Source organism: Populus alba, chromosome 5 (assembly GCF_005239225.2).
Source record: "Populus alba chromosome 5, ASM523922v2, whole genome shotgun sequence".
In the NCBI taxonomy this organism is placed as follows: Eukaryota; Viridiplantae; Streptophyta; class Magnoliopsida; order Malpighiales; family Salicaceae; genus Populus; species Populus alba.
The window spans coordinates 8289819-8315927 of record NC_133288.1 but is presented as its reverse complement, the minus strand read 5'-3'; the positions used below and the strand labels follow the sequence as shown (position 1 = coordinate 8315927).

The window sequence follows — 26109 nt, the reverse complement described above, 5'->3', positions numbered from 1 at the left end:
GAGGCCAGTTCCGCAATTAAAACTAGATCCTCTAATCGTGTAGAGACAAGATCACATGTTGAATTGCATCTTCACAATCCGAGGGTGAGTTATTTTAATTTTGTTTTGGAAGCTTGACGAAGTCCCTCTTCCGTTGTATCTCGAACAATTGCTCCACCCTCAAATTGGTATTCACAAAAATTGTGTCTCTGTGATTTTGAACCGAGCTCCTTAGCACCCAGAATTGACATATCCATGGATTCGAACCATGGATAATAGATATGAAAGTGGCCCGGTTGTCACTCGGACTGTGCCTCCATAGAGGAGAAGTACACGGTCACGCTGCTAAGAGATGAAATGGAGGTCCACAGCTTGAATCTTAACCTTGAACCGGCTTATTTCGATTGGTGTTTCCCCATTGAAGTGGAGAATGACATCTTGCCTAATGCCCACTGAAGTGCATAATTATCTCCAGTCCACCAACTCAATGACCGACAGCCCTCAGTCGCACCTCGAAAACAATGTATAAACTATAAACTAAGAATCTCTTCAGAGTTTATTTTTGTATTTAAAAAAAAATAAAAAAATATTTTATTTTATTTTTTAAATCATTTTAATATGTTGTTAAAAATAATTTTTAAAAATTAAAAAATATATATTTTTTTAATATATTTTTAAATAAAAAAACTTAAAAAAATAATTATTACTATAATTTCTAACATCTCTTTAGAAAAACATCTTACACTGTAAATGTTACATTGGGTAAGCTCAATTTTAAAAAAAAAAATATCCACGTAAATGATTAAAAATTGTTATTCATGGAAAAAAAATTCCAATCAATCAAAATCTAATTTATTTCTAATTCCCTCTTCTTTTTCAATCAATCTCCAGCTAGTCCACACCAAATTTCACACGAAAATCACTAGCCACCATGGTGAACCTTTGATTTCATGTACGAGAAAGAGTGGGAAGAATAGCAATTGTGGCATCATCCTCTCAATCTTGACAGATTCATCAAATCCCAAATGCAAATCGCCGCTATTTCAAACCAGTTCTTCATAGCAGATCTTGTTGCTTTAACAATCAAATCCTATTATCTTGACTAACCCACTTCCCAATTTTTGTTGTCCTCTAAAAAAACAATCATAGACGAGGAAATTTGAATGCGTGTACGAGGCATGATTATATTGGGATAAGAAAGAGAAAATGCAGAAGATCCTTTCAAGTTTGAAAAATTAACAACGAAAAGGAATGAAGTTTTTCAAGAAAGTGCAGCGGAACCTTTTTTCAAAACAGTGCAAAAGATGACAGCCAAGAATCTGTGTATCAAACACATTCTCCAAATAGTTGCAGAATCTCTGTATTGAAACAAAAACGTGTTCCTCAATTACTGTTCTTGCATATTAGTTTCGAAACATGCTTTCACCTATACAATGAATAATAAAAAATGGAAGAAGAAAAGTATAGCAGAGGGGAGTTTTTAGCCTGCCTAGCTTCATGACAGGCCATCCGGAAAGCATAACTGGGTACTGACAGTGACAGGATGTGGTTCCTTTCCTCCCTCTCTTGATACTTAACGCGCGTCATTTTCTTGTAGCTGTTCTTTTACAATATCTAAACAGTATTGTTGCAAAAACAATTGCTGTGCACAAAAAGAATACATGATCCAGCCACGGCAACATCTCTGCTATGAATTGAATCTGCTGGCGAGCAGCCGCCGCCACTTCACTTTGATAGCAGTTGTGGACGGTTCAGTAGAAGAACTGTGTGGGTGTCATTTCAGCTGTCATGAAAAGGAGAATCTCGAGAAAAGAGACAGACCGGATCCTGGAGTGTCACTTGCTGGGCTTGGTGGAACATCAGTAGATGCACGGTATGCTTGACATTTTTGCACCTGATTTTGCAATCAAAAGTAGAGAGCGAAATTTGATAAATTTGTCCTTGGGAGTGAAGAAACCCATGCTTTTATTTGATTGAACACAACATCATTGCCCAGAAAATGGACTTTCCTTGACACAAGGACCATGTGAGCAATGACTTGATTTGGTCAGCAAATGGCCTATGTAGTACTTGCACATCTAAATTCTAATATGGACGGTTTTCAACTACCGTAAAGCTTTCCCTTTTTTCATCAAAGAGAAACAGCGAACCAAAAGGTTTGCTTCTGGAGTAAAGTAAATACACAACACACACAAACTTCACACACACACACACACACACATATAAGGCAGCTAGGAATAAGCACTATTTATGGTGATTCTTACGTAACCATGTGCATTAAAAAAAACAAGAAGAAACTGGGTAGCTAGTTTATGTTCTTCACACAGGTGTCAAGACATCACAACATTACGCTTACTAATTCCTGGACCAAAACAGCATAACAATAAGCAGAAAGAGAAATTTCACCTCTTCAGGACTAAATTGAAGAAGCATTGCCACAACAGGCAGGAGAGCTTCCACTTCTCCTGTTCAAATAAATTTAATAAAACTAAATCAATACCATTAAAACTTCCTAACACCACTTGTGTCTCAATCATTCCATCAAAAGGAGAGAAGAAAATGAACAAATTTAGAATTTTGTGATTGATGACAATTCAGCCCAGGTACCTGTTTCAAGAAGCTTCAAGATGACATTTTTTAGATATGTCAAATCTACACCGTCTCTTTTCTGCGTTCTTTCCATGTTGCGAAGCTCAGTCTTCAACATTGCTTCCTGCGCATCAAGTTAATAACATTCCATTATAGTAGCAGTAACAACAAACAGTTATCACAACAAGAAACAAAATCATGAACCAGCATATCTTAGCATGGTACCCAAGTATTTTCACTACACATATTCTCCTTTTCACTAATCATTTTGGCTTATCCAATCAACAAGGTTTAAGTGCAACTTACTAAGAATTGAGTGACAAACACTTCCTACTTAACATTCAGTTTTATTTGGGGTTGCATTCACTGTATATCATAAGCTATATAATCTTGTCTTTCTGACAATAAGAAACAACTTAGTTTTGGTATCTTTCCAAGTAACTTTTGCTTGTAGTCAGATTGCTCATTTGATGTGGCAGGCAAAATCTCACCACTGATTGAATTTTCAGCATACCAAGAACCTTAGCAAGCTCCGTAAATCTTTTCTAGTGTAACTTCTCATAAATGCTTTAAATTATTCTTGTCACCAGACCATTCACCATCTCAATACTTTCACCTTGACCATACAAATTTGATAAAGAAATCTATCAGCACATGTACCCAGTTAAATGAGCAAAATCAGACTTTTCAATACCTGTTGGCTGTGTAGACGATTCTCCCGTTCAAGTTCCTCAATCTCCTCCTAAATAGAAACAACTATCAGAAACTTCACCATATGATAATAATTGAAAAAATCCAGATTGGATATAACATACTTGAAGTGCCAAAATATGCCGCTGAGATTGTGCAAACTCTTCCTCTCTCTGAGCTTGTTGCCTTGCCAATAGCTGAAATTTAATAAGAGATTATTACAAAGATATTTAATGGGCACATTGAGTCCTGACAAGGGAAATGGGTGGAAAAAAAGGGCAAATGGCACATTGAATTGAACAAGAAGTGAATAATGGTATATGAAGAATAACATGACAATTCAAATATCTTGTTTAATCATCAACAAAATCATTACTACAAGTTATAGCTTATATTTTCCAGTCCTTCACACTTATTAACTGCGTAAATGACAAGAACAGGAAGATTGCTTTCCAGGTACCAGAAGTATACAAAATACATCACAACTATGCAAATTTCATATCCAAAGAAACAAAATAGTTAGAACTTTAAATGAGTTTCCACGGGAAGTGTTCATTTTCATGGATAACTTGTGTGTTCACACTCGTGCTTTGAATAATCAAGGATATCAAACAGTATCCACAGAAGTTGCACAAAAGAATGCAAGCACCAGGTTCCATCTAAGAAACAACCCTTGTGGGATAGGATAGTTTTCCAGTCTTCCTTGGGTGACATCCTTCTTTGGTATTCCATACAGAAAATTGCAGTGGAGTGTCATGATAGTCAGCAGGATTGCACTGCTCTTTTATGATATTCCTTTTGCTTTCATTTCATGGAGAACATTTTATTCTTCATCATGCTTTGGTAATTAATTTTGCTCTGTTTATATATTTATTCTTTTATCTAGATGAATACCAAGCATGGTAAAGAGCAACTCGTCAAGAATGCTAGACTGGGATCATGAAAAAAAAAAATGACTAGTAAATAGCACAAAAATGCAAGTAAATCATCACAAGTATGCAAATATATTAATCAATGTCCTCCAGGAATGTTTGAAACAAGTTTGTGCCTGTTCCAATGAAGTTTTACTCATGTCATGCTTGCCATGATATCACACTTAACAAGGTTAATGCGTATAACAATAACAGTTCTGAGAAAAAGAAGTTTCTACCACAATCTGCTGTTCTGCGATGGAGGTGCTTAGATTTCCTCCATCTTGTTTGTGCATGGCTGAAAACACCAATTCAAAAGGGATAGGTTAGAATCTAAACAACAAAAAATAATTGAAAACCTTCCAATTATGGCAGAAAAGTACAACTTCTAACTAAAATAAGCGGAAAAGGCGAAGGAAATATCTGTATACCTGTGATGCTATCATCGCTATGATCAACCTGAGACACATGGTGAGATTACAAATTACATAACAAACCATTTCATCAGAACAGGGCTAAGCTCTACATATATTGAAAGAAAAAAAGACACATACACGGGGCCTTGATTCCATTGACTGATGAAGATTCCTGTTGTAGTCAACAAGTTTAGATATTTCTTTATCTTTCTCCTCCATCATTCTATCAACAAGTTCCCGGAATGAATCATGCTCTTCCTACAATATATGAATCCAATTAATCAACAAAGAGAACGAATAAAGCTTACACCATCCCCCCCCCCCACCAACTGCCCCAAAAAGGGGGGGGGGGACATAAATATTGGAGTACAAGTTACCTTGAGTTTTTTATACTGTAGTTTGAGCTCTTCTAGTTCTCTCTGTATATCTTGTCCAGAGGGCACTTCTTTTTCTGCTTTCAGGGCTTCACATCTCACTGTCAATTTATCATTCCCAGTACAAATTTAATTTGAAGCTTAATCATATGCATCTTCTGAGGGCAAAGAAAACCATAGGAATAAAGCAGGGGAAAAGATTATCAAATTAAACATGGACATATTACATCGCCATGATTCTTCCAAATTCTGAAGGTTTATTTTCCATGTTTCTTTCTCTGATTGGAGATGAACATTGGCAGAATCAAGTTTTGTTTCTAAGCTCTTTATCTGCTGCATGGCATTGCTAAGAGCTGCATCTCTGAAACAGTTACAAAACTGAACAGTATAAGAAAAGTCTTCGCACTTGTGTACAGCAAAAGAATGTTGCTGAATAACATTGAATACAAAACCAACAAAAAAAAGGGATGGGGCAGTTTTTGCAATCAATCATGCCTATCAAGCATAAAGCAGCAGTTTGAAGAAACTGCATCCATTTCTGTGATTACACATTAAAATAAACAATTACAACAGTCACACAAATAGAAACGAGGCAGGGATTGAACAAAGGGAGATCCTATAATGAAGCTTTGAGCAACAGCTTACCTTATGGCAAGTTCTTTATCATGATTAGCCAATGCTTCCTGAAGATCTTGAAGAGCCTTGTCCCTTTCTACAGATGCCAATGATACTTCTGTCTCAGCTTCCTACAGAAGAAAAAAGCTTCATAATTTAATATCAACAGTCACCTCAAATTATACCGTCCATAATACTAATTGAAGAGAATCTTAGGCATGTACTTTCAGTGCTTCCTCAATAGCTTTAAGTTGTTCAGAGTCCATAGCCGCGGCTAGCTCTGCGTCCTTCTTCTGAAGAAGTGTATGAGCACGGACCTTATACGAGGAAAATTCACTTTCAAGGCGGTTGATCTGCAAGTATAATTGATGAAGTAATATAACAGAGGCCAGATACGAACATCAAAATCTATGCAACTTTATGTTACAGACAAGTTTGTCTCAGGAAAGTATAACTAATGTGATGATATTCCCACATGACAGGTTTTGCTTTCTGAGTTCTGACTATTAACTAACTTATGTTAAAAAGTCCAAATTCAGTCATCTCCCTCATGTATTACAAAAGTCTTACTAGCTGACTAGCTTACTAAGAAAGTCTAATGAAAAAACACTTGGTACCTCCTCTTTGACAGCCAATAGTTCAGCATCTTTTTTACTTAGCATCTGGCTTTGGACAGACACTTCTAATTCCAGTTGACCTGCCAGTTCACAAAGCATGAACATCCACTCAATCATCATGAAAGTAGATGAAATTAACCATAGCACTGAGATGTACTTTTCATTTTAGTTGCTTCAATTTCAGCACGTATGTAATTCCTCTCAGCTATTTCCAGCTTTGTTTTCAGTGCCTGGGAGGCAGCTTCCCAACTCTCCTTTTCTTTCTCCTGAAATCATAACAGTTGTGGAAATGAACTCAATTATACATAAACGTGTGTGTGTGTGTGTGTGTATGAATGTGCACTCACCCAATACAAGTACTAGAGAGAGAAGGAATGTAGTCCTAAACAAATGACATTTTGCCCCATTCTGATAGTTCATGCACCACATCTTCTTATGGGTGCCTTGCACCCTGGTATAGAAATGGGAACTTAAATGAAGATTATCAGTGCTTAACTAGTCTACTTAGAAATGGGAACTTAAATGAAGATTATCAGTGCTTAACTAGTCTACTTGTTCCATGGTCTCAACATAAGTACAGGCATTTTGATCATATGTGCAACATTAAATTATGATATAAACAGGCCGACAATGGAAAGATGCAGAAACAATTTTGAGGAGGTTAAGGATCTCAGCCTAATACATTTAGAACTCAATCAAGTTTACCATATGAGACTTGAACAAGGGAAGACAATTTGGAGCAATCCATCATGAAGACCACTAACATTTTACTGGATTTCACACAAGAGGCTCAATGGTTCATGCTATGGCATTTAGGGAGGGGGGGGGAATTAATCTTCAAGTTTCCTAATTGCTCATCATAAATTTCAGTTCATACATGCTCGAGTTTTTGATGAGCAAGCTCTCCTTTTACACTTTCCAAAGCAGCTCTTAACCGTGCTGTCTCACCACTTGAGGCTGCATCCATCTCTGCAATCTTAGACTCTTTCTCTGCAACTAGAACCTGCAAAATATATCACTTCTTAGTGGAACTCATCTTTGTGAAAGCCTAGATAAAACTAGTGCATGTTACACATTTTAAGCCAGATGTTATCCCTTTGAATGGTGAGTTATCACATGTAAAATGTGAAGATCAAAAAACACAAGATCATAACTCATTATATGCAGCTTCTCTTTGAATTCTGAAATGGAATTAAATAAATAAGAAACCATAAAAGGAGAAGTCTCACCTGCAATTTGGATATAGTTTCAGCAGCCTTGTTCCTATCTGTCAAAGCATCAGCAATTTGGCCTTCCAAGTTCTCTATATTCTGATGAAAAAATATAAACAGGAGTAAAGTTAAGACACACTTTGTACAAAATAATAGCACAAAGAAAACCATCCTATCTTTGTATTAAAAAAGAATTTATAGTCAAGGCATCTGAAAAAAATTACTTTCTGATGCTTAGCAGAAAGCTCAGTCATTGAAGCTTGTTTTTTTTCTTCTGCAGATTGTAGCATTCCTCGCATGTCTTCCAACATCTGAACAAAATGCAAGTAAACGGGTTTTCAAAGCCTTGCTTTTAGCATAAGCAATCAGGCAAGCATATAAGCATGTCTAACAAGTACCTGTTCTTTCTCTAAAAGCGTTTGTTGCAATGCCTCAAGAGCACTTTCTTTAGGTTGCAATGAACAGCGTAATTCCTCAATATTGTCACGGAGTCTGTACATCAATACATTTTATTTTTTTTTGGAAATATTTAGAAAGTAAAATTGCATAATACTAAATGTAAATGTTTTCAAATATCAAAAGTAGAAAGTTGTGCTCTTTAATCCGCTAATGGAAAGTTGTTGACTGAAATTTAATGCGGAAAGAAAGTCACGCAGGTTTCAGTCTAGCATGCAGAGGCATTTATGGTGCCTAATAATTTCTAATGAAGGACAACAAGACGATCTGCAATGATCATGCAACAGAAGTTATTTATAATATGTTTACAATATTCGTCATGTAATTGAACCTGGCTCAGAATGAGATGAATAGACACTCAGGAGAATTTGGGGGTCTTCAAGCAAGAGGTTGGATCAGCATGGGCTAAAATCAGCAGAGGCCCAATCCCAACTGCTGGGAAAACTAAAAGAGCACATGAACATGCACAAGCATACACAGATAGGAAGAGGGTTTTAGATCCACTGAATATTAATGGCTTTCTTTTCACAAGGAAAACTTCCCATGAGGTCAGGGGAGAGCAATTTGAAAAAAAAATTTTCTTTCCTAAGCAAGAAATCAAATCACTAAAAACTGAACTCAACAAAAACCTCCAGACTGCTTGGAGAAAGGAAGAAAAACATGTTCCTGCACATAATCCCAGAGAGAGAATTTAATTCAATTGGAGATAATTCTGCTCTTCATGAGCAAATAGCATAGGAAGTTTTGGGATGGAAGAACCACTAGATATCAAATTTAGACAGTAACATGCAAAAAAGTCAGGCTACACTATCTTCTCCCATAAAATACACCTACAAGCACATGGACAGTGCAACATTTTGATATTTATGTACAAATCAATCTCAAAATAAGTTTCCTTCCAAAAGGGATAAATAAACCTTAGAATGTAGGTGATTAAAGAATTACTTATTGTTTGCACTTCTTAATTGTTGTCTCTCTGCATCCATTGCCTTCAATGCTTCATTTGCTTGTTGTCTTGTGCGCTCCAGCTCTTGCTTTAGAGATGACTGTTCTGATGATGCTTGCTTAGCAGCTTCATTTGCATCACGAAAACGGGCTTCAAGGTCATCTTTTTCCTGAAAATGACAATCTCCAAACAGCATCTGGACTTAGTTTCTGCACAATTGCAGGTGCTCATTTATTCATTCTTTTCTCTCTTTTTTTGTCTTTTTCTTTCTTTTTTCTTTTAGAACATAAAAATCCAACTATATACATGTGTGCTTTCATGTGTTAAGTTACTATAAATTGCGCTTCTAAATGTTACCTATTAGCACGCATGCACACAAGAAAAGTAGACTATAAATGACATAGGAAAAATATGCAATTCTCATTGATGGGCATCTTAACATCTAAATTTGGAAAGATAACATTGCAAATAGTAGTTATCTATCTCTCCCTCTCTCCCCTTCTCTTTTCAAGATAAATGATCACATTATCTTTAAGAACAGTATAACAGCATCATAAACAAGTAAACCACAACAACCAATCCAAAGAAAGAATTTACCTTTTGAACCTCTTGAATGCGTTGTTTTGCTCTTTTATGAAGCCTTTGAAACTTTGAGTCAAGTTCAGTATACTTCTCCTCGCGTTCTTTGATTTCTTGATCCAATTTCTGTTGAGCTATGCAAAGAAACCATAAAATGTATTTAGATGAGGGCAGGTAAAGATATAATGATTACACAAACAACAGAAACGTGATCATGAAATTATAATAACCTTCCATTCCCTTTCTAAGATTTCTACAAGGCAAACCAGATCTCAAGCCTCTAGCACCTGGCTATTATGTTCATTTCTCTATCATAGAATTGGTTCTCTAAAGTTATTAACACAATTACAATGTGTTAAGAATACAAACAGTGGAGGAAGTTTTCACTATGAAACAACATTATTTAAGCTGGCAAGTTCTTCACTAATTGAGCAGACAATCTAAGTAAAAAGGACTCCATTGGATAGATTTTTAAAACCTCCAAATAAACAGGGGGGGGGGGAATCTGACCTTCAGCAAGCTTCAAGGAAAGCTCTTGGGCTTTTGCATCTGCCTCAGAGTACTCCTCACGGAGATGCTGCAAAGCAATCTCTGCTGCTTCCCGTGTCTGTTTTTCCTCATTAAGTTCTCTATTCAAAGACTGGATCTTTTCACGTAATTCTTTCACATCAGCGGACTCCCCACTTTCCTGACCACTTTCTTCTGCTTCCTGCTGGGACTTCAATCCCTCAAACTGAGACTTGAAGAACTCATTCTGAAATTTCAGCTCAATAACCATCTGCAAAAGCTGCTCATTCGTGCTCTCTTCCAGCACATTGCCATCATCACACAGCCCATTTTCCTTCAATACATTCCCATTAATATGCACACCACCAGCCAACTGTTTCTCCAACTTTAAGGGAGAATCTTCAGTTTTACTCTCCAGCATTTCACCAACACTACTATTTTCCTCTGTCGACATTATCCTACTCTATATAAATGACCACCAAGCAACGACTCCAAACCCTCAAATCTTCAAAAACACTCAAAAAAGCCTAAGCAAAATAGAAGTAGAAAAATACTAATGAGAACGACATAAACGAACGGAAGAAAAAAATAATCAATAAGAAGTTAGGGTCTCTTGAACTAAATAGCAGAAACACTAATAATAGTAGAAAACGTAAGGATGAAACATGAACAGGCATGGCATTAATAGAGATCCAATGCTTACAGAAACAAAAGTGGTCAATTATTATTATTATTATTATTATTATTATTATTATTATTATTATTATTATTATTAATCTAAATCTAAATCTAAACCTAAACCTAAATCCCTCAATATTACAATTTCACTCCATAAAATTGATGCCATCACTCTCTGTTTCATTATGTACTGTACAGTTGTTTAATAAAAATTATCCAAACACAAAAGAGAGAACCTAAACCCTAAACAAAAAAGAAGAAGAAAATTGTACCAGTGGAGGAGGAGGAGGAGGCTTGTTTGATTTGGTTCGCTGGAGAAGAGATCTAGAGAGAATTATGAATAAAAATCACTACTAATTTGCGATTTGAAGAGCACTGTCGAGAAAACTGACATCACAGAGGAGATGCTGTCGGTGGTGGTGATGATCTCACGCAAGAGTCCGATCCACGTTACCGTTTTATCCCAATCTCTGCCATTTTTTCGTTTTTAAGGTTTTCTTTTAGGAAAAATTGATGCTGATATCTAAGTGGGTGTTTCTTTTGGTTAAAACTCTTTTCTGAATGACTGACGTAACTTTTAGTTTTTGTTTAAAGTTGTTTTTTTTTTTCAAATGTATTAAAATAAGTTTTTTTATATTACTTTTTTATTAATTTTATATTAATATATTAAAATTATTAAAAACATTAATTTAATATAAATATACACTTGAAAACCAGTCAAAGTAATCTTAGATCCAATCTCAAACACCCCTTGAACTTGACATAACTTCATTACTGAATTTAAAGTAAAATATTTAAAAATATATATATATTGAAAGCAATGGATGGTATTAATATAATTTTAAATAATAGAGACCAGAGTGTAATATTGTAGAATTTCAGAGCAAAAATAAATTTATTACCACTGAATCGATGCGTCATTGTATAAATAAATATCAATAAAAAAAATAGACAAAATTTCGAGACCTAAACAGTAATTTGACTTGTATAAATAAATTTTAGTCTTCCAAGATTTATTGATGGAACGTTTATTAGAAGCCATCCTTTTCTTTCCTTTTTTTTTTTTTTCTTTTCGACCACCAAACCTTTCAGATGGGCTTATGGCCGTAGAATTGCGTGTCTGATTTTATATTTTTAAAAATATTTTTATAATAGTTTAAAATTTTTTATAATATTAAACATAAATTTGAAAACAATATAATAAATAAATAAAATTTAAAAAAATAACTACCATGCTTTTTTAGATATTGCTTGGAATATCTTAATACTAAACAAGCTAAAGTCTAGCACAAAAATGAATCCTATAGTAGTTATTTTTTTAAATAATTTTATTTATTAAAATATTAAAATAATATTTTTTAAAAAATTATTTTTAATATCAATACATCAAAATCATCTAAAAATAAAATAAAAATTAATTTAATTAAAAAAAAAATCAAAAGATTTTTCTTACCACAAAAACATACTCTTAAAAGTATTTATTTTTATAATTTAAAAGTATTTTTGAAAAAAAAAATTTAAAAAAAATTCCTTGTTTCAAATAAAAAAATTTATGTTCTCATAACATTATAACATTTTTATATAATGATATCATAAATAAATTTTTTAAAATTAAAAAAAAATATTAATTTAATATACATTTAAAATATATATATATTTAAAAACAATTCCTTTAATTTTTGGAGTGTCAGTCATCTGAGCCATTGAGAAATACTTCTTCCATTACTGGACCGTCATCTCTTAGGTCCAGCCACGCAGGTTGGCGGCCACCTAGCATCTGGGAAGCACAGCCCAATAGTGTTGTCCTCCAGTCCAGATAATAACCATACATTCAATTTGTTGCCTGATTCTTCTCCGCCGGAAGAACCTCCTCCGGCCAGTAAAACCATTATTCACGGTGGGGAGGGGGTTCAAATTGAAAGACAAAGTTCTTCCACGGAAAATTTGAACTACAAAGAATTGCAAGAGAACCTATATTATAAAGGCATATAAATGATAGCCTATTACAACTTCTATAAACTTGTCCTTCGATTATTCTGCAAGTAAATTGCTGTCTCTAGACTATAGTGCGTTTTCTCCAGCTGAGACAACGGCTTACATTGGCAGAGGAGACCTAAGCTAAGCCTGTGCGAATCTTCAAGTACCCTTGCCATTTTTCCGCTCATCCCGAGCTTCTGAAAACAAAGTAATTTAATTCAGTGATATAATCTGGAAAAGGAAAATCTTTATTGCTGCTTGAAATAATGACCTTGAGAAGTAGATGCTCAAAGACTACAACAGCACTTAAATACCAAATCCTCAATGGTTTTATGTCGATAATTACCGGGATGACCGTTAGATCAATCATCCAGATTAGTTGTTCGTAATTACAGTAAAACGATATGAAAAACAAAAACAGAAAGGTGGTGCTCACCAGTTATGACTGGATCGTCCATCTCTAAACGTGACGGCCACATGTTCAAAGAATTCTTTGCTAGCATCTGTAACTCAACATAAGAATAAGAATAGAAGATATAAACGTGTGGCAAAAATCAGATTGTCCCAATATTGACCACAACATGAACTTTCAATTCAGTCCTATTTAAAAGGTCAGCACAAATGTACATTCAAAAACATCAGATGCATACTTCTCTTCCAACAGGTGCTTCTGTCCTAACATCAAATTTCTTCATATTCTAAACCGAATTTGCAATATTGGGATATGGATGAACTGGGACTACTTAATCTGTTCTATAGCTTTGGCCCTACAAATGTATGGGTTCAGACCATTCTAATCTTTTGTTATATACTCCTACATGATTTGCTAATTAGAAAAGCAAACAGGTTCGTACACACTCGCTCATACACAAGACTTACCATGATTCATTGTTAGAGATGGATCTTTCTCATCCATGTATCCAATCACCTTTGCTGGTGTTCCTGCCACCATACTTGAAGATACCGAAACAAAAGGAAAATAAGCACATCAGGCGGGCAGATACAATTATGAGAAAACTAATTCCATAAACTAGTAATATCTGATACAAATATAATAGAAATTCCCCATCCTACCTGTGCGGGGGGACATCTTTTAATACAAGAGAACCAGCAGCTATCATAGCCCCTTCACCTATTTTTATATTCCCAAGTATTATCACACATGCTCCAATTAGTGCACCATCACCTACTTTTGGATGGCGATCACCAATTTCTTTCCCTGTTCCTCCTAAAGTAACACCCTGCCAAACATCTTTGCTATTATGATAACGCAAATATGCAATCGCAAATAAACAAGGCGTCCCATGCACATAGTCCTTTACAGAATCCATTCCTCCATCTATTGAAACATTAAATCATCTTTATTAGTCAGATACAATTTTCAATACACGGTTTTACTATTCAGTGCAAGGCAACTAAAGCTTTTGAAACTTGGCAATGCTTGGAAAAATTTGTCCTCTATAAAAGTGAACATAACCAAATCAAATTTACAAGTAAACCATATAAAATATCTTGACATTTCCCAATAGAATTTACAGCAACTTATCAAGCAAGACCTCAGACAACATAGAAATAAGAGAAAAACTGTAAACAAGAATCATGGAAATAAAATAGAAAGCTCTCAGGAGAGTGGGAAAATTGGTGCTGTGACTAGTAGCAGAACTTAACAGCACAATGCACCCAATTAAGCCAGGTACCAACATAATAGTACCCACATTAATTCTTACATTAAATAACAGTAGAAGGGAAGGATCAAGGTGGCTTACATGCATTATCGAGACTCTGTTTCCAACGACGGCAGTTTCACCGACAACCACACCCGTCCCATGATCCAATAATATGCCCTCTCCAATTCTGGAAGCTGCCCAGTGAATGAAAAAGGTCAAATATTGGGCTTACAAGCAGTCAGAAACAATATCTTCATTATTTGATATGAATAAAAAGGCGCAAAACATCTTCCAAGAATAAATTCCTCCAGAAGTATGATTTATCAGCAATTGGTTTTGCAGCCATGGAACATTAATATACTGCCTGAATATGCTAACATGCTTTCTAGATAATTTCAAACAAAAGTATATCTCTCTCCCTGATTTTTCCAGAATTAAGTAACAGGGTATTATAGAATACAATGACATGGAACATGCAATAAATAAATATATAAACATACCTGGATGTATGTCAATGCCAAAAACCTGGACAGAGTAATTGTGAAATTATGAGAAGAAAAAAAGAAAAACACCACCCTATAAGAAAAATGGAAAGAGAAGAATAGTACGGATTATCTTCCAACTACCTCGCTGATTCGGCTTTGCAATGCCAAGGCCAGTACTGTCCGTCCTTGGTTCCACAAAACATGTGCTACTCTATAGGATTGCAGGGAATGGTATCCCTGTAAAAGAAACATAACATGCGACATGATGCTTGTATTGCCTATTTCAATTCAAACACTTTACTTTCACATTAGTGCATAAGCTAGGACTTTGACAGATTAAGGGTGAACACATACTACTACCCTTGTTTCCCAACTCCCAAAAAAGAAATATGATCAACGGAAAAGCTTTAGCACAACAGTACCACTTGCAGCATCAAAGCATGAAAAAAGTAATTACCTTGAGATACAATAGAGCAGAACAATATGACAAACAGGCAGGATCTCGGTCTTTAAATGCCTAGGGGAAGGAAGATTTCCAACGTTAAGATAAGATCTTTATTCTTGTCAATCAAACACTGTGAGCATAGGCATGTATTCAGAGAATTTGATAAGTTACCTGCATATCTAGGCGAATAGAATGCTGAATACCTCTATCCTTCATTATTACATTAGAAATTGTATCCAATAATTGGGTTGCCAATAGAGTAGGATTTTGCAGCCGATTTGCGAGAACAAATGCCAATGCTTGCTCTAGGCAATCATGCGACAAAATACTAGCATACAAAAAGCTACTCAAAATCGGTTCTTTTTCCGCCTGCAGTGTTTTATTGCATATATATAAGTACTCAGTAGGAGCTTTTACTTTCGGGAAGAAAATGCTATTGCTGGACCTCAAAATAAAACATATTACATATTCATCCAACAAAAACTTCTTGAGTACAGCACAAACAGCAGCGGCGAGGAATTCCTTGTCTCCATGAATAATCACAAAAATAAAATCTTTACTGGGCATATTCTCCAAGGCTCCATTGAATTCTAAAATAACGCAAAGATAAACTGAAACAAACACAATTTCCCAAAATTGATTAAAATTGTTTCGATCGTTAATCTTTAAGGCAATCTCCCGTGTTCTCTCAATTTCTTCCACCGATCTTATGAAGCAACTAGATCATCATTGCACTTAACAATAATTAAGACAGCTTAGAAACCAAAAATTAAAGACTCTCCCACTTAGAAATACCAAAGCTCAAGCTTTTACTAAGGATATGTGAAAGTTCAATATCCATTTTCAGACTTAACAAGCCAGTATCAAGATTAAGCATTTTCCAGTCTAATCCACTATCCATCCACACAAGAATTTAACATAATTAATAATAATAATAAAGAAATAGCTTTGAAACTGAACGTCAATAACCCGCCAAGACAAAATCGTTGAAGAATCAAAAGAAACGAGTATTATGAATAAACCGGGGGGGGGGGGGGGGGGGTTACCTCTATCTTAGCCTCTTCTCTAACAGCATCCCAGATGGGGTCTCTGGAATCAGCCGGCAATAAAACAGGGTCTGATTCAGGCTTCAAAAACCCCATTGCATAAACAGGAAAAACCTTCTCGAATGGAAAATTTGTAGAGTCTGAAGCAAAAGAATTTGTGGTTTCCTCTTCCTTCACTCCATCTTCTTTTCCTTCTTGGATAGATAATCGTTTAGATAGCATTGATGAAACCCAACTCTCATCGCTTAGACAAGCCATGGGAGAAGGAGAGGGAGCTGAAATCTAAACAAAGGGTTGTAGTTTTTTATTGATATAAATTAATGAAATTATGAAAGAAAGGATTTATTGAAGGGAAAATACAAATAAAGAGACGTTGAATGGAAGACAAGTGGAGTAACAGTGGCCCTTTCAGCAGCCACCGCGTTGCTTTTTTATGATGTAGTTTTGTTTTGTCTCGTGAGAGAGGGGGGAGGTTTTATGTCTGGTAATGGAAAAAGAGGAGATGGTTATTATGGTCCATTAATGACATGTGATGTTTTGTTGATTATCACATGTGGTGGTTGTTTTTTGCAGGCCAGCCAAGGATTCTGGCTTTGTGTGTAAATCCATTTAACATCTCTCTAATTTAAACCAATGTTACCTTCTTCTTTCGTTCTTTCTTTTTCTTTTTCTTTTTTGCTTCTTGGGTGTAATTCTAAACATTTATAAAAATATTTAATTAAATAAATTAAGAATTATTTATGTCAATAAATATATAAAAAAAACCATTAACAAAAAACTAAAGACTAAATTAAAGAAATTAATTAATAGATATAAATCAAGATATTCAACCTCACACCACATGTTCTCTATTTAGTTATGTTTAATAACTAATAACTTTTTATTTAATAAAATAATATAAACATAAAATTCATTGAAAAAAAAAAAAAAACCCATCATGGAAGGTTACACATATTAAAAAAATAATATCATTTATATGAAAACAAAGAAAAAAACCAAATGATATTTTACCAAAGAATAAACTAAAAAGTTTAGAGATATAGGTGAATGTAAATATTTAATCTTAAAACACGTATAATAGATTTATTTGTATTTGATTAGAACCAGTGTATTATTTAATAAAGTAATAATTTTTAAAAAAAAAAAGCATAGGAAAACAATTTAATAAAATCAAGGAGGAAAAAAATTATTTAGGGCTACACATAAAGATTGCCTCCCAGGATTATTAAAAAAAAAATCAAAAATTTATTTGTAAACTAAGTAAAAACCAAATCATATTTTATTAAAAAAAATATTTAATAAAAACTCAAACACTAAAGGATAAAATTGAAAAGAAACAAGAAAAATAAACCAAAAAAAAAGAGGCATGGGCTCACTCACCTAGGTTAAGTTAATTTTTAAAAATAAGTATGTGAAGTGCCACCTACTTCTTCTTATATTTCAGCAATTATAGTGGTTGAAAGATTAAGAAAATATTTTTTTTACTTAAAAACTCATTTTCAATCCATTTTTTACCTAAAATATGACCTAAACACTATATATACCTTGATAAATTCATGTGTGGCATTAAATAACCCAAAAATTTTTCAAAGTGGGATCTATCATTTTAGGCATTTGTAAGGACAAATAACACTTAGATTAGATTCTCATCGTTGATGGGAACTCATTGATACCAAAACTAGTTTTATTTTTAGACTAAATCAGTTTCAACCAAAACTTTATGTCTCCGCCACAAAAATCTTGTGTCTTTCTCTTATTTCTTTTTTTCAAACTAAGAATTGCAAAAATAAGAAAAACAAAGTTATGTGCCATGATTGAAATTTTGAAATATTGAAGGGCTGAATGTTTATAATTTAAATGGACACCTTATTTCTCCTTGTATTACACTTTGCCCTATTCTGTTGCTATTATGATACGCCTTAACATTGTTGCAGTAGTAATTCTGGGTATAAAAAAGATGCAATTGAAGAAAAATAAATTTTGAGGGTGAAAATGTTAAAAAAAAATATATATTGTGCATTGTTGCAGTGAAAAAACTTATGCACTTTAGGGTTTTACAGGGATGAGCAAAAAACAAACAAAAAATAATTAAATCATGAAAACTGAAAAAAATAAATGAAAAAACCAAACTAAGAAAAAAAATAAACCAATTAGAAAAATAAAATAAAAAAATTTGATTCAGTTTTAGTTTCAGAAGTCTGAAACTAATTGAACCGAAATGATTCAAACAACACTAGACCGAGTTAAAAACCGGTATAAATACTAACTTTTATTCTCACACTAACCTGCTTTTTAGGCACAAGCATGCCATAACTTCTTTTTTTAAAATGACCCTTCATTTTTTTTCACTTAACTTTTTATTTTATTTTAAATCTCTATATGAAATGATTAAAATGATATTTTAAAAAAATCATCATGTCATAGTTTTCAAATAATTTATAATTTTTTTTTTGGTAAAATTAACAATTACTTTACAAACAACTATAAGTAAAACTTGATTTTTTTCTAAATTCAAATAGGAATAACTAAGACATTATTATTTTTTATTTATTTCTTAGTTGAAAATTGTTGTGTAGATGATGATAAGTTTTTTATATGAAAAACTAAACTTCTGGTAAAAAAAGAATTTTTCCTAAAAAAAAATGAATGAATTGCAAAAAGAAAGTTTAGTGGAAAGGAAAATATTTTTCTCTTAAATTTAAATCATCTGAAATCTCACAAATTGCTATTTTAATTATTTTTAAGTTTATATTGAAAAAACCAAGATGCTGATAAAAAAAATAATGTCCATGTGAAAAAAATTACATAAATAAGAAGATAAAATTTTAATTGGCTAATTTTTTTTTTTTGTTCAATAATTATTGTAACAATCACAAAATTGAATAAAAATAAGCCCACGATATTGCTTGAAAAAATCTACATCCAATTATATTATTAATTTTTTATGAGGTAACTATATATAGCTTATATCTATATAGAATGCTTCTTAATTTTTTCAATAATTATATATGGATCATATCTATATAAATTGTTTTTTGATTTTTTCATGTTAAATATTAAAATATCAATTATTTTATTTATTTTTTATTTATTTAACTTGAATCAATTCGTGATTTGAAATTTGGTTTTTTAGCCGGGCCGACCAAAAATTAAATTTAATACCTATGATAAAAGTTAAGAGCTTGAAAGAACAAAAAGTTGAGGTTAGTGTATAAAAAAGTGGAAGGGTCAGGTAGGAAGGAGAATAGGGGGCAATGGCCTTGTACATGCCCAGATACCCGGCTAGAGACATCCTCAATTATTTTTTCTTGCGAATCATTGCTTGTGAGATCACATACGCGTCTGCAGCTTGCTTTCCTGTCATATCATATCATTTTGTGAGTGCCCTCTGGTTCACATTTGGTACGGTGGTATTTTTTAAAAATAACTTTTAATCTATAATGCATTAAACAGTATTTCTTTTTCAAATCTTTTTATGCTAACACCTTAAAATTATAAAACAATATCTAAACATATTAATTTAATGTTTTTTTCAAATAAAAAATATCTTGAATCTATCGTAATGCTAGACAATTACTTTGTCTTTATGGGGGAGGATGTTAGATGTGAAGGTGATTGAAGGGAATATTCTTTTGAATGTCGTGAAAAGCATGCATCCAATGTCCTGTGCTCGTGGCTGCTCATCAATCTCATCGAGCCATGCAATGCAATGATTACTTTAACGATATCCCTAATCTTACTATTAGGTAGCATCCAATTACCGTTTGGAAAAAAACAAAAGTTGACATAAAAATGTTTTTATTAAAGATACATAAATAAAAATATAAAAATAAATATATTTTTAAAACTTATCTAAATTTGAGATGCCATGAAAATAAAAATAGTTATTATTACAATTTTAAACTTGATTTAAAAATCAATCTTAGACAAGACCGGGGTCACAAATGAGGTTAACCATTAACCCGTGTCAATATAAAAATAAAAATAATTACTATAATAATTTTAAAACTTAAATTAGGAATTGACTCAGGATAAGACTCAGTTCATATGTTAGGAGGATCAATCCAAGCTGATTCGGGTTGGCATAAAATAAAAGTGTTTTTTCATCAGAGTTTTAAAATTTGATTCAAGGGTTAATTCGAGACAAATCATGAATTAGGGATAAGGAAAATCAACCCAGGATGATCCGGGTCAATATAACAATAAAAATTATTTTATTGTACTTTTTAAAATCTGACTTAGGAATCAACTAGGGTAAGATTTAAGACATGAGTGTAAAGGGTCAACATAAGTTAACTCGAGTCAACATGTGGATAAACATGATTATTATTATAATTTTAAAGTTCAACTTAGAAATCAATTCACTGTAAAATTCAAGTCACTGGTAGGGAGGGTTAACATGGCTGACAACAAAATATCAAAGTAACCTTGTTTTAACCATGTTTTTTTTCAAAAAAGCAATGAGCTTTTTAACTCGTGTTTTATACCGGATTGGCATGTTTTTTTATCAGGTTAGGTTGAGTCAATTTTTTTTTTTTAAAAAAAATCAGACCAGTCCAAGCCCAGGTTCAACCAATAAAGTCAATTTTGATTTTATAGCAGAGTTATTATAATATTATTAATTTCAATAAAAAAAATAATATCTAATTATTTTTAAAATATAAAAATTTGACAATTATAACAGAACTCTAAAACGCGTGGGGAAAGTACTGTGCTTTCCCCACAAAACAATTTTTCTTTCTAAGTGCTGTGTTGTTTTTTATGGAACGATTTTCTATATTAGTTAGTATTATATTATAGAAAGAGTTGTACCTGGCAGATTTTAATGGGGAGAACTGTAGCTAGCTGCTGATTTGACTTGCAAAAGTTGCATCTAGCATCATATTAATGTATTAAATGCTTTGCAAATATACACTGTTTTATCTTTGTTTTTTTCCGTCGAGTCTTCTCTTCTTATCTGCAGTGGGAAATGCAAAGGCGAGATCATGATGGTGCATTAAATGTTTTAAATTCTTTAACAATTTATTGTAGTCTTTTCTTTGTTTCCTTGCGCAACTTGGTTGCTTTTAGATGAACATTTGTCTTTGTTGATTATTATTATATTATTAAAAGTACTATAGATTGAAAACTATTAAAGCAAGATCATGATGGTGCATTAAATGTTTTAAATGCTTTAACAATTTACTATAGACTTTGCTTTTTTTTCCCTGCACAAGTTCGTTGTTTGTTGATTATTATTATATTATTAAAAGCATTGTAGATTGAAAACTATTAAAGCGACATCATCATGTGTCTGTATTAAATGCTTTGAAAATTTACACTGTTTTTCCTTTGTTTTTTGCAATTCTGTCTTTTCTTCGTGGGAAGACATCATCATATTTCTGTATTGAATGCTTTGAAAATTTACACTGCTTTTTCTTTGCTTTTTGCAATTCAGTCTTTTCTTCGTGGGAAACAATTTTACTTGCACAAGCGAGATCATGATGGTGCCTTAAATCCTTTTACAATTTTCTGCAGTTTTTTTTTCTTGCCCTCTTTGTTGCCTTCCGTTTTGGTTTTGTTTTCCAGCAACTTCTCTAATTAGTATGCTTTCGTTCTTTCTCTTTTAATTATTATGATTTTTATGACTTCTTAATCTTATTTTATTGTAACTCATAGGATGTTGGTCTCTTTCCATTTGCTTTGAAGGGTTTGCTTCTTCCATTACATTCAAGAGGATACTCAGTTTTTGACAGCTTTTTGTTTGACTCTTGGTGATCAGAATTTCCAGGTTATTCCATTACTATTTGTCTTTCTTTTCAGTTGTTCTTTTTAATGTTGTGTGTTTTTTTAGTTTGCATGGGTTGTTCATTCAGCTACTGTTGATCGAAATTGCCTGCTTATTTCATTGCACTTTGATTTTCTTTTTATTCGGTGTTTCTAAAGTTTGTTTTTTTTTCTTCCTGGTTTTATTGAATTCTTCACATGTTTTGTGAAGTTTTCTTTTTTTCATTGCACTTTAGACAACCTTAGAAGGGGAAAATTTAAAAAAAAAAACTAATTTTGAACAAACCATCCTTTTTTTTTTGTTTTCAAAGAAAATGGTCTTCAATTTGAAGCAAAATTAATCTCAAATTTAATCGCTGAGTTTTGTAACATAAACCCATGATTACTTGAAACTTAAAAGGGATCTAGGGAGACAAATTGGAAAAAATAAAAATAAATATGCCCCAATCTTTTAGTTTAAGAAACAGATAAATTGGAAAAAAAAGAAATAAATATATTAGTTCTCAGGATTGCCAAATTTTGTTAAATGATGTTCGGCAGCATTACATTGTTAATGTTGTAGTTAAAAATAATATAATAATCTCTTTATAATAAGATTTTTTTCTAAAAAAAAAGTAATTATAAAAAAATTGCTCAGAGATTATTTAATATCTCTCTCTCACACACACATCATGTAAGTTAATCATCAGAGTCTAGAAAAAAATGGGTTTTGTGGCAGAGAAATCTGGTGAAATAATAGCAAGGGGACACAGATATTTGAAATTTATACAGCTGTCCAAGACTACAACTCATGGAATACTTATATTTAATTAATGACTATACGCAAATTCACATATAAATTTATGAATAATCTTTTGTCACTATTTAATTATATAAATTAGGCTAAAACAATAGAGATCCCCTGAACTGTTCTCGATTGACATTTCATTTTTCTCATTTTATTTTAATAAATTATGGTGAGTAGCCAATTAATTTTATTTAGTAGCTAATTAATTGTAATTCAACCTAATATTAGTGTTTTTAGTTGCTTAAAAGATCTGAACTTTGAATCTTTCCTATATAATAATATATATAAAAAAGCTATTCATAATTTAGGGAGTTTTTATGAGGTTTCTGGTGAGAATTTATTTGGTAGGTGTGTATTTATATCATCAGGGGTCCAAAAAGGAATGAAGTGCATGGATGCCATTAGTTTGTGTTGCAAAGTTTGGGAAATTTCAATTTATAAATACGTGTTTATTTCTGATGGTGCTTAATTAAATTATGTAATCATTTTTAATTAAAAGCAGCATCAGCTAGATATAAACATTACATTTTCCATTGTGCTTGGGAGGTGAATATTTTAAAACAATATCTTTTTACATGTAATATCAAAAGAAAAATTCAAAATGTTCGATGGCATATGCAAATTAACACTTTTCTACATGATTGCAATACATGTATTAATGGTATGAATAACATTTCAGGAAATTACATGAGTTTAAGAACATGAGCTTACAACAGATTTCACATGCCTGATGATCATATAAAGAGGGGAGGTCATAATTCCCTGTTTTTTTAGCAGTATTTACATATATCAAACTACGAATTACAATTGGGTTTTATAAATAAAAAAAATTCTTGCCCTATTTTTTAAAAGATTACAGAACATAAGACACTCTCATTAAATAAATAACAAAATTATTTCCCTTATTCTTTGCAGCTTATACAATTTTGCTTGGGCTTAAAATATGTTGGCTCATCTTTTTTTATTATTTTTTTTGTTCTTTCATGCCTGATTTTCCAAGTCTTATGCCCCACGTCTATTTGTTTTTATCCTTGCACATATTAATCAAAATTTCACGCTATTTTTAGGTCCTTTGAAGAGGTCGCTTTTATTTATCGTCAATATTTTCTCAGGTTTGTTTTGTGCCTCTCTTTTATTTACTTTATGCATTTCTATTGCCTTGCATGCTTAATCATTCTTATGGTATTCCAATGTTTAACAACATTTAATGTTCTGTTTTTAGTTGCTTGATCTTTTATTCTTATATCTTCATCCTTTCTTTTATTCTTATATCTTCATCCTTTCTTCGACATGTTAATTTTGTGGAATTATGTTTTTTATTCCTTAATTAAACCAATCAGTAGTTTTCTAGCTAAGCCTATCCATCATCATGTCTTATGACATGTTAAGGATTTCAATCCAATGTCGTTCCTTTTCCTTACAAGCCAGTTAATCTTTGCCCAACACCTAATTTCATGATGTTTTTTCTTTGATTGCTTATTATCCCTATGTTTACATGGTTTCTATAGAAAGTGCATGTCATTAAGATTTTCTCTATCCAAGTGTTTTCTTTAACTTAACCATCATCCTGTCCTAATGATGGTTTTTTTAGTGTTTTTTTTTTTTTTCATTTGCCTTGATATTTGTTTACATGGTTTATTTAGAGCAACGAGATGACAAGTCCTCACGGACATGTTCAGCCGGATGAGTATGTGCCATCTTCTCAATATTCACAATTTGCTTTTAATGACTATGAAACTCCCGTTGATAGAATCTTGCTATCCGATAACCCAAGTCGGATTACTACAGTGTTTCCCTTGCATGATTTTTGTTTAGTTGCAGTGTTTCCCCCACATGTTTATTTTTTAAATTATCTTTGTTAAATTTATTTTTTTAATATTGAGTTGGTTGAAAATTTAGCTTTAGCTTTAGTTTTCCCCACGTTTTTTTCATTATAATTATTATTATATTGTATTATATTATATGACTGTTTTTTTCTTTTGTTGTTTCTTTTTAATTTTTTTTAATGAATTTTTTTGGTTTGATTTATTTTGTTAATGTTAAATTATTTTTTTATTTAGTTATCATATTTTCATGATAATCTCGGGTTTGATAGGTTAACCTGATTTGACGAGTTATTTTTTTTCATTTAGTTTAGTTTGTTAAAGTTAATTTTCTTTCTATTTAATTATCAGATTTTCATGACACGTATCCTGGGCTTAACAGGTTAACTTGGTTTGATGGGTTAACCCAGTTAATTCTAGGTAAACCCGTTATTTTTTTTTTTCTATTTAGTTATCAAACTTTCATAACGCAAATCCTAGATTTTACGAGGTAACCTGGTTTAAAGAGTTAACCCAATTAATTCAATTTTTTTTCTTTTTCTTCATTAGTTTTTTCTTTTATGTTGATTTTTTTTTAATTACTCTATTTAATTATCACACTTTTATGACACGACCTTATAGCCAGACCCACATCCAATATTCTTGGGTCTGGTGTTACAGCCAGGCTCACTTAAACTTGGGCCATACAAGTTTAATTTTATTATTAATATTATAAATATTACTCTTAGGTCAGACGTTGCAGCCAAACCCAAGTTTCTTGGGTATAACTTTGTAGAAAAATTCAAGATTTTTTAATTTTTATTTTTTAAAATATTTTTTATACAAAAAAAATACCCGCGGCATCGCGCGGGTATCAAAGCTAGTTTGATATGATGGTTTGTTGGAAAATAGTGCTAAAGTATGTTAGGGTAAGATAACTTTTGTTTTGTGATACATTAAAAAATTATTTACTTTATATAATTTACTTTTCATTTACTTTACATGTAAAAAATTATTTCATATTAATATAAACCAAACACATATTTTTAAAAATTATAATTAAAAATATATGTTTTAACCATAAAAACTATCAAAATAACAATCACATTTAAATGAATGTATTTTAGTTTTTAACGAGATACATTGCACGCACGCTGCCATAGGCTTGCGTATCAAATGTGTATGGTGCAGAAATTGTGAACCGGCGCGAAATAAGCCAACAAGAATCGAAGGTGCGAAAGAAAGGCGTTGTCAACAGAACAAATTGCGAGCAAAATTTTGAAAGCATAGAGGAAATAAGGCATTGTTTATAGACAGGGGAAATATTAGGCTTGCGCACATGTTAAACTGTGAATGAATTGAGCTGGCATCTCTAGCCCATTTGAAAACATGGATTTTGAGCTCGTGTTCATGTTGATTTGAGTAAATGGGTGAAGAAATCAAACATTATAACAATCACGTGTAGGCAAAACTGTTGGTGAAAAATCTATCTGAAGTCATTGCATGAAAGAGTTAGGAAGGCAAAAGTCTTTGCCTGTGTTATCAAAGTGCTAGCTGTGAACCATC

General features: G+C 32.5%; 2 protein-coding genes and 1 long non-coding RNA gene across 3 annotated transcripts; 1 reads left to right on the top strand and 2 right to left on the bottom strand.

Annotated features, from left to right (window-relative positions):
• Window positions 1-1342: 1342 nt before the first annotated feature.
• Window positions 1343-11126, bottom strand: LOC118029961 (protein GRIP). The gene is made up of 22 exons (XM_035033966.2): window positions 10841-11126; window positions 9894-10417; window positions 9402-9517; window positions 8804-8973; window positions 7801-7894; window positions 7627-7713; window positions 7421-7501; window positions 7069-7194; window positions 6349-6457; window positions 6192-6271; window positions 5799-5927; window positions 5605-5705; window positions 5187-5320; window positions 4963-5060; window positions 4724-4843; window positions 4601-4628; window positions 4409-4467; window positions 3384-3455; window positions 3263-3310; window positions 2587-2692; window positions 2386-2444; window positions 1343-1873 (listed from the first exon to the last, which is right to left on the bottom strand). The coding sequence occupies exons 2-22, from the start codon at window positions 10342-10344 to the stop codon at window positions 1766-1768; spliced, it is 2376 nt and encodes a 791-aa protein (XP_034889857.1). The 5' UTR covers window positions 10345-10417; window positions 10841-11126; the 3' UTR covers window positions 1343-1765.
• Window positions 11127-12477: 1351 nt separating this feature from the next.
• LOC118029962 (serine acetyltransferase 2) lies at window positions 12478-16651 on the bottom strand. Its single transcript, XM_035033967.2, has 10 exons — window positions 16189-16651; window positions 15314-15511; window positions 15155-15214; window positions 14839-14934; window positions 14713-14737; window positions 14312-14406; window positions 13620-13786; window positions 13425-13498; window positions 12982-13048; window positions 12478-12742 (listed from the first exon to the last, which is right to left on the bottom strand). Coding segments are annotated over exons 1-10 (1041 nt in total). The 5' UTR covers window positions 16447-16651; the 3' UTR covers window positions 12478-12741.
• Window positions 16652-21517: 4866 nt separating this feature from the next.
• Window positions 21518-23915, top strand: LOC118029964 (uncharacterized). Its single transcript, XR_004684245.1, has 3 exons — window positions 21518-21771; window positions 21877-21958; window positions 23809-23915. It is a non-coding gene; the product is annotated as an uncharacterized lncRNA (long non-coding RNA).
• Window positions 23916-26109: the final 2194 nt, after the last annotated feature.

Excerpts from the sequence above, each read along its gene's own strand:
- LOC118029961 (XM_035033966.2), bottom strand. The coding sequence starts at position 10,344 with ATGTCGACAGAGGAAAATAGTAGTGTTGGTGAAATGCTGGAGAGTAAA. Across the intron at positions 3,456-4,408 it reads TCGCAGAACAGCAGATTGTG|CTATTGGCAAGGCAACAAGC; the intron begins GTAGAAACTTCT and ends ATTAAATTTCAG. Across the intron at positions 2,693-3,262 it reads ATCGTCTACACAGCCAACAG|GAAGCAATGTTGAAGACTGA; the intron begins GTATTGAAAAGT and ends CTTGATGCGCAG.
- LOC118029962 (XM_035033967.2), bottom strand. The coding sequence starts at position 16,446 with ATGGCTTGTCTAAGCGATGAGAGTTGGGTTTCATCAATGCTATCTAAA. Across the intron at positions 15,512-16,188 it reads GAGAAGAGGCTAAGATAGAG|GCGGAAAAAGAACCGATTTT; the intron begins GTAACCCCCCCC and ends AAAACACTGCAG. Across the intron at positions 15,215-15,313 it reads CTATTCGCCTAGATATGCAG|GCATTTAAAGACCGAGATCC; the intron begins GTAACTTATCAA and ends TCCTTCCCCTAG.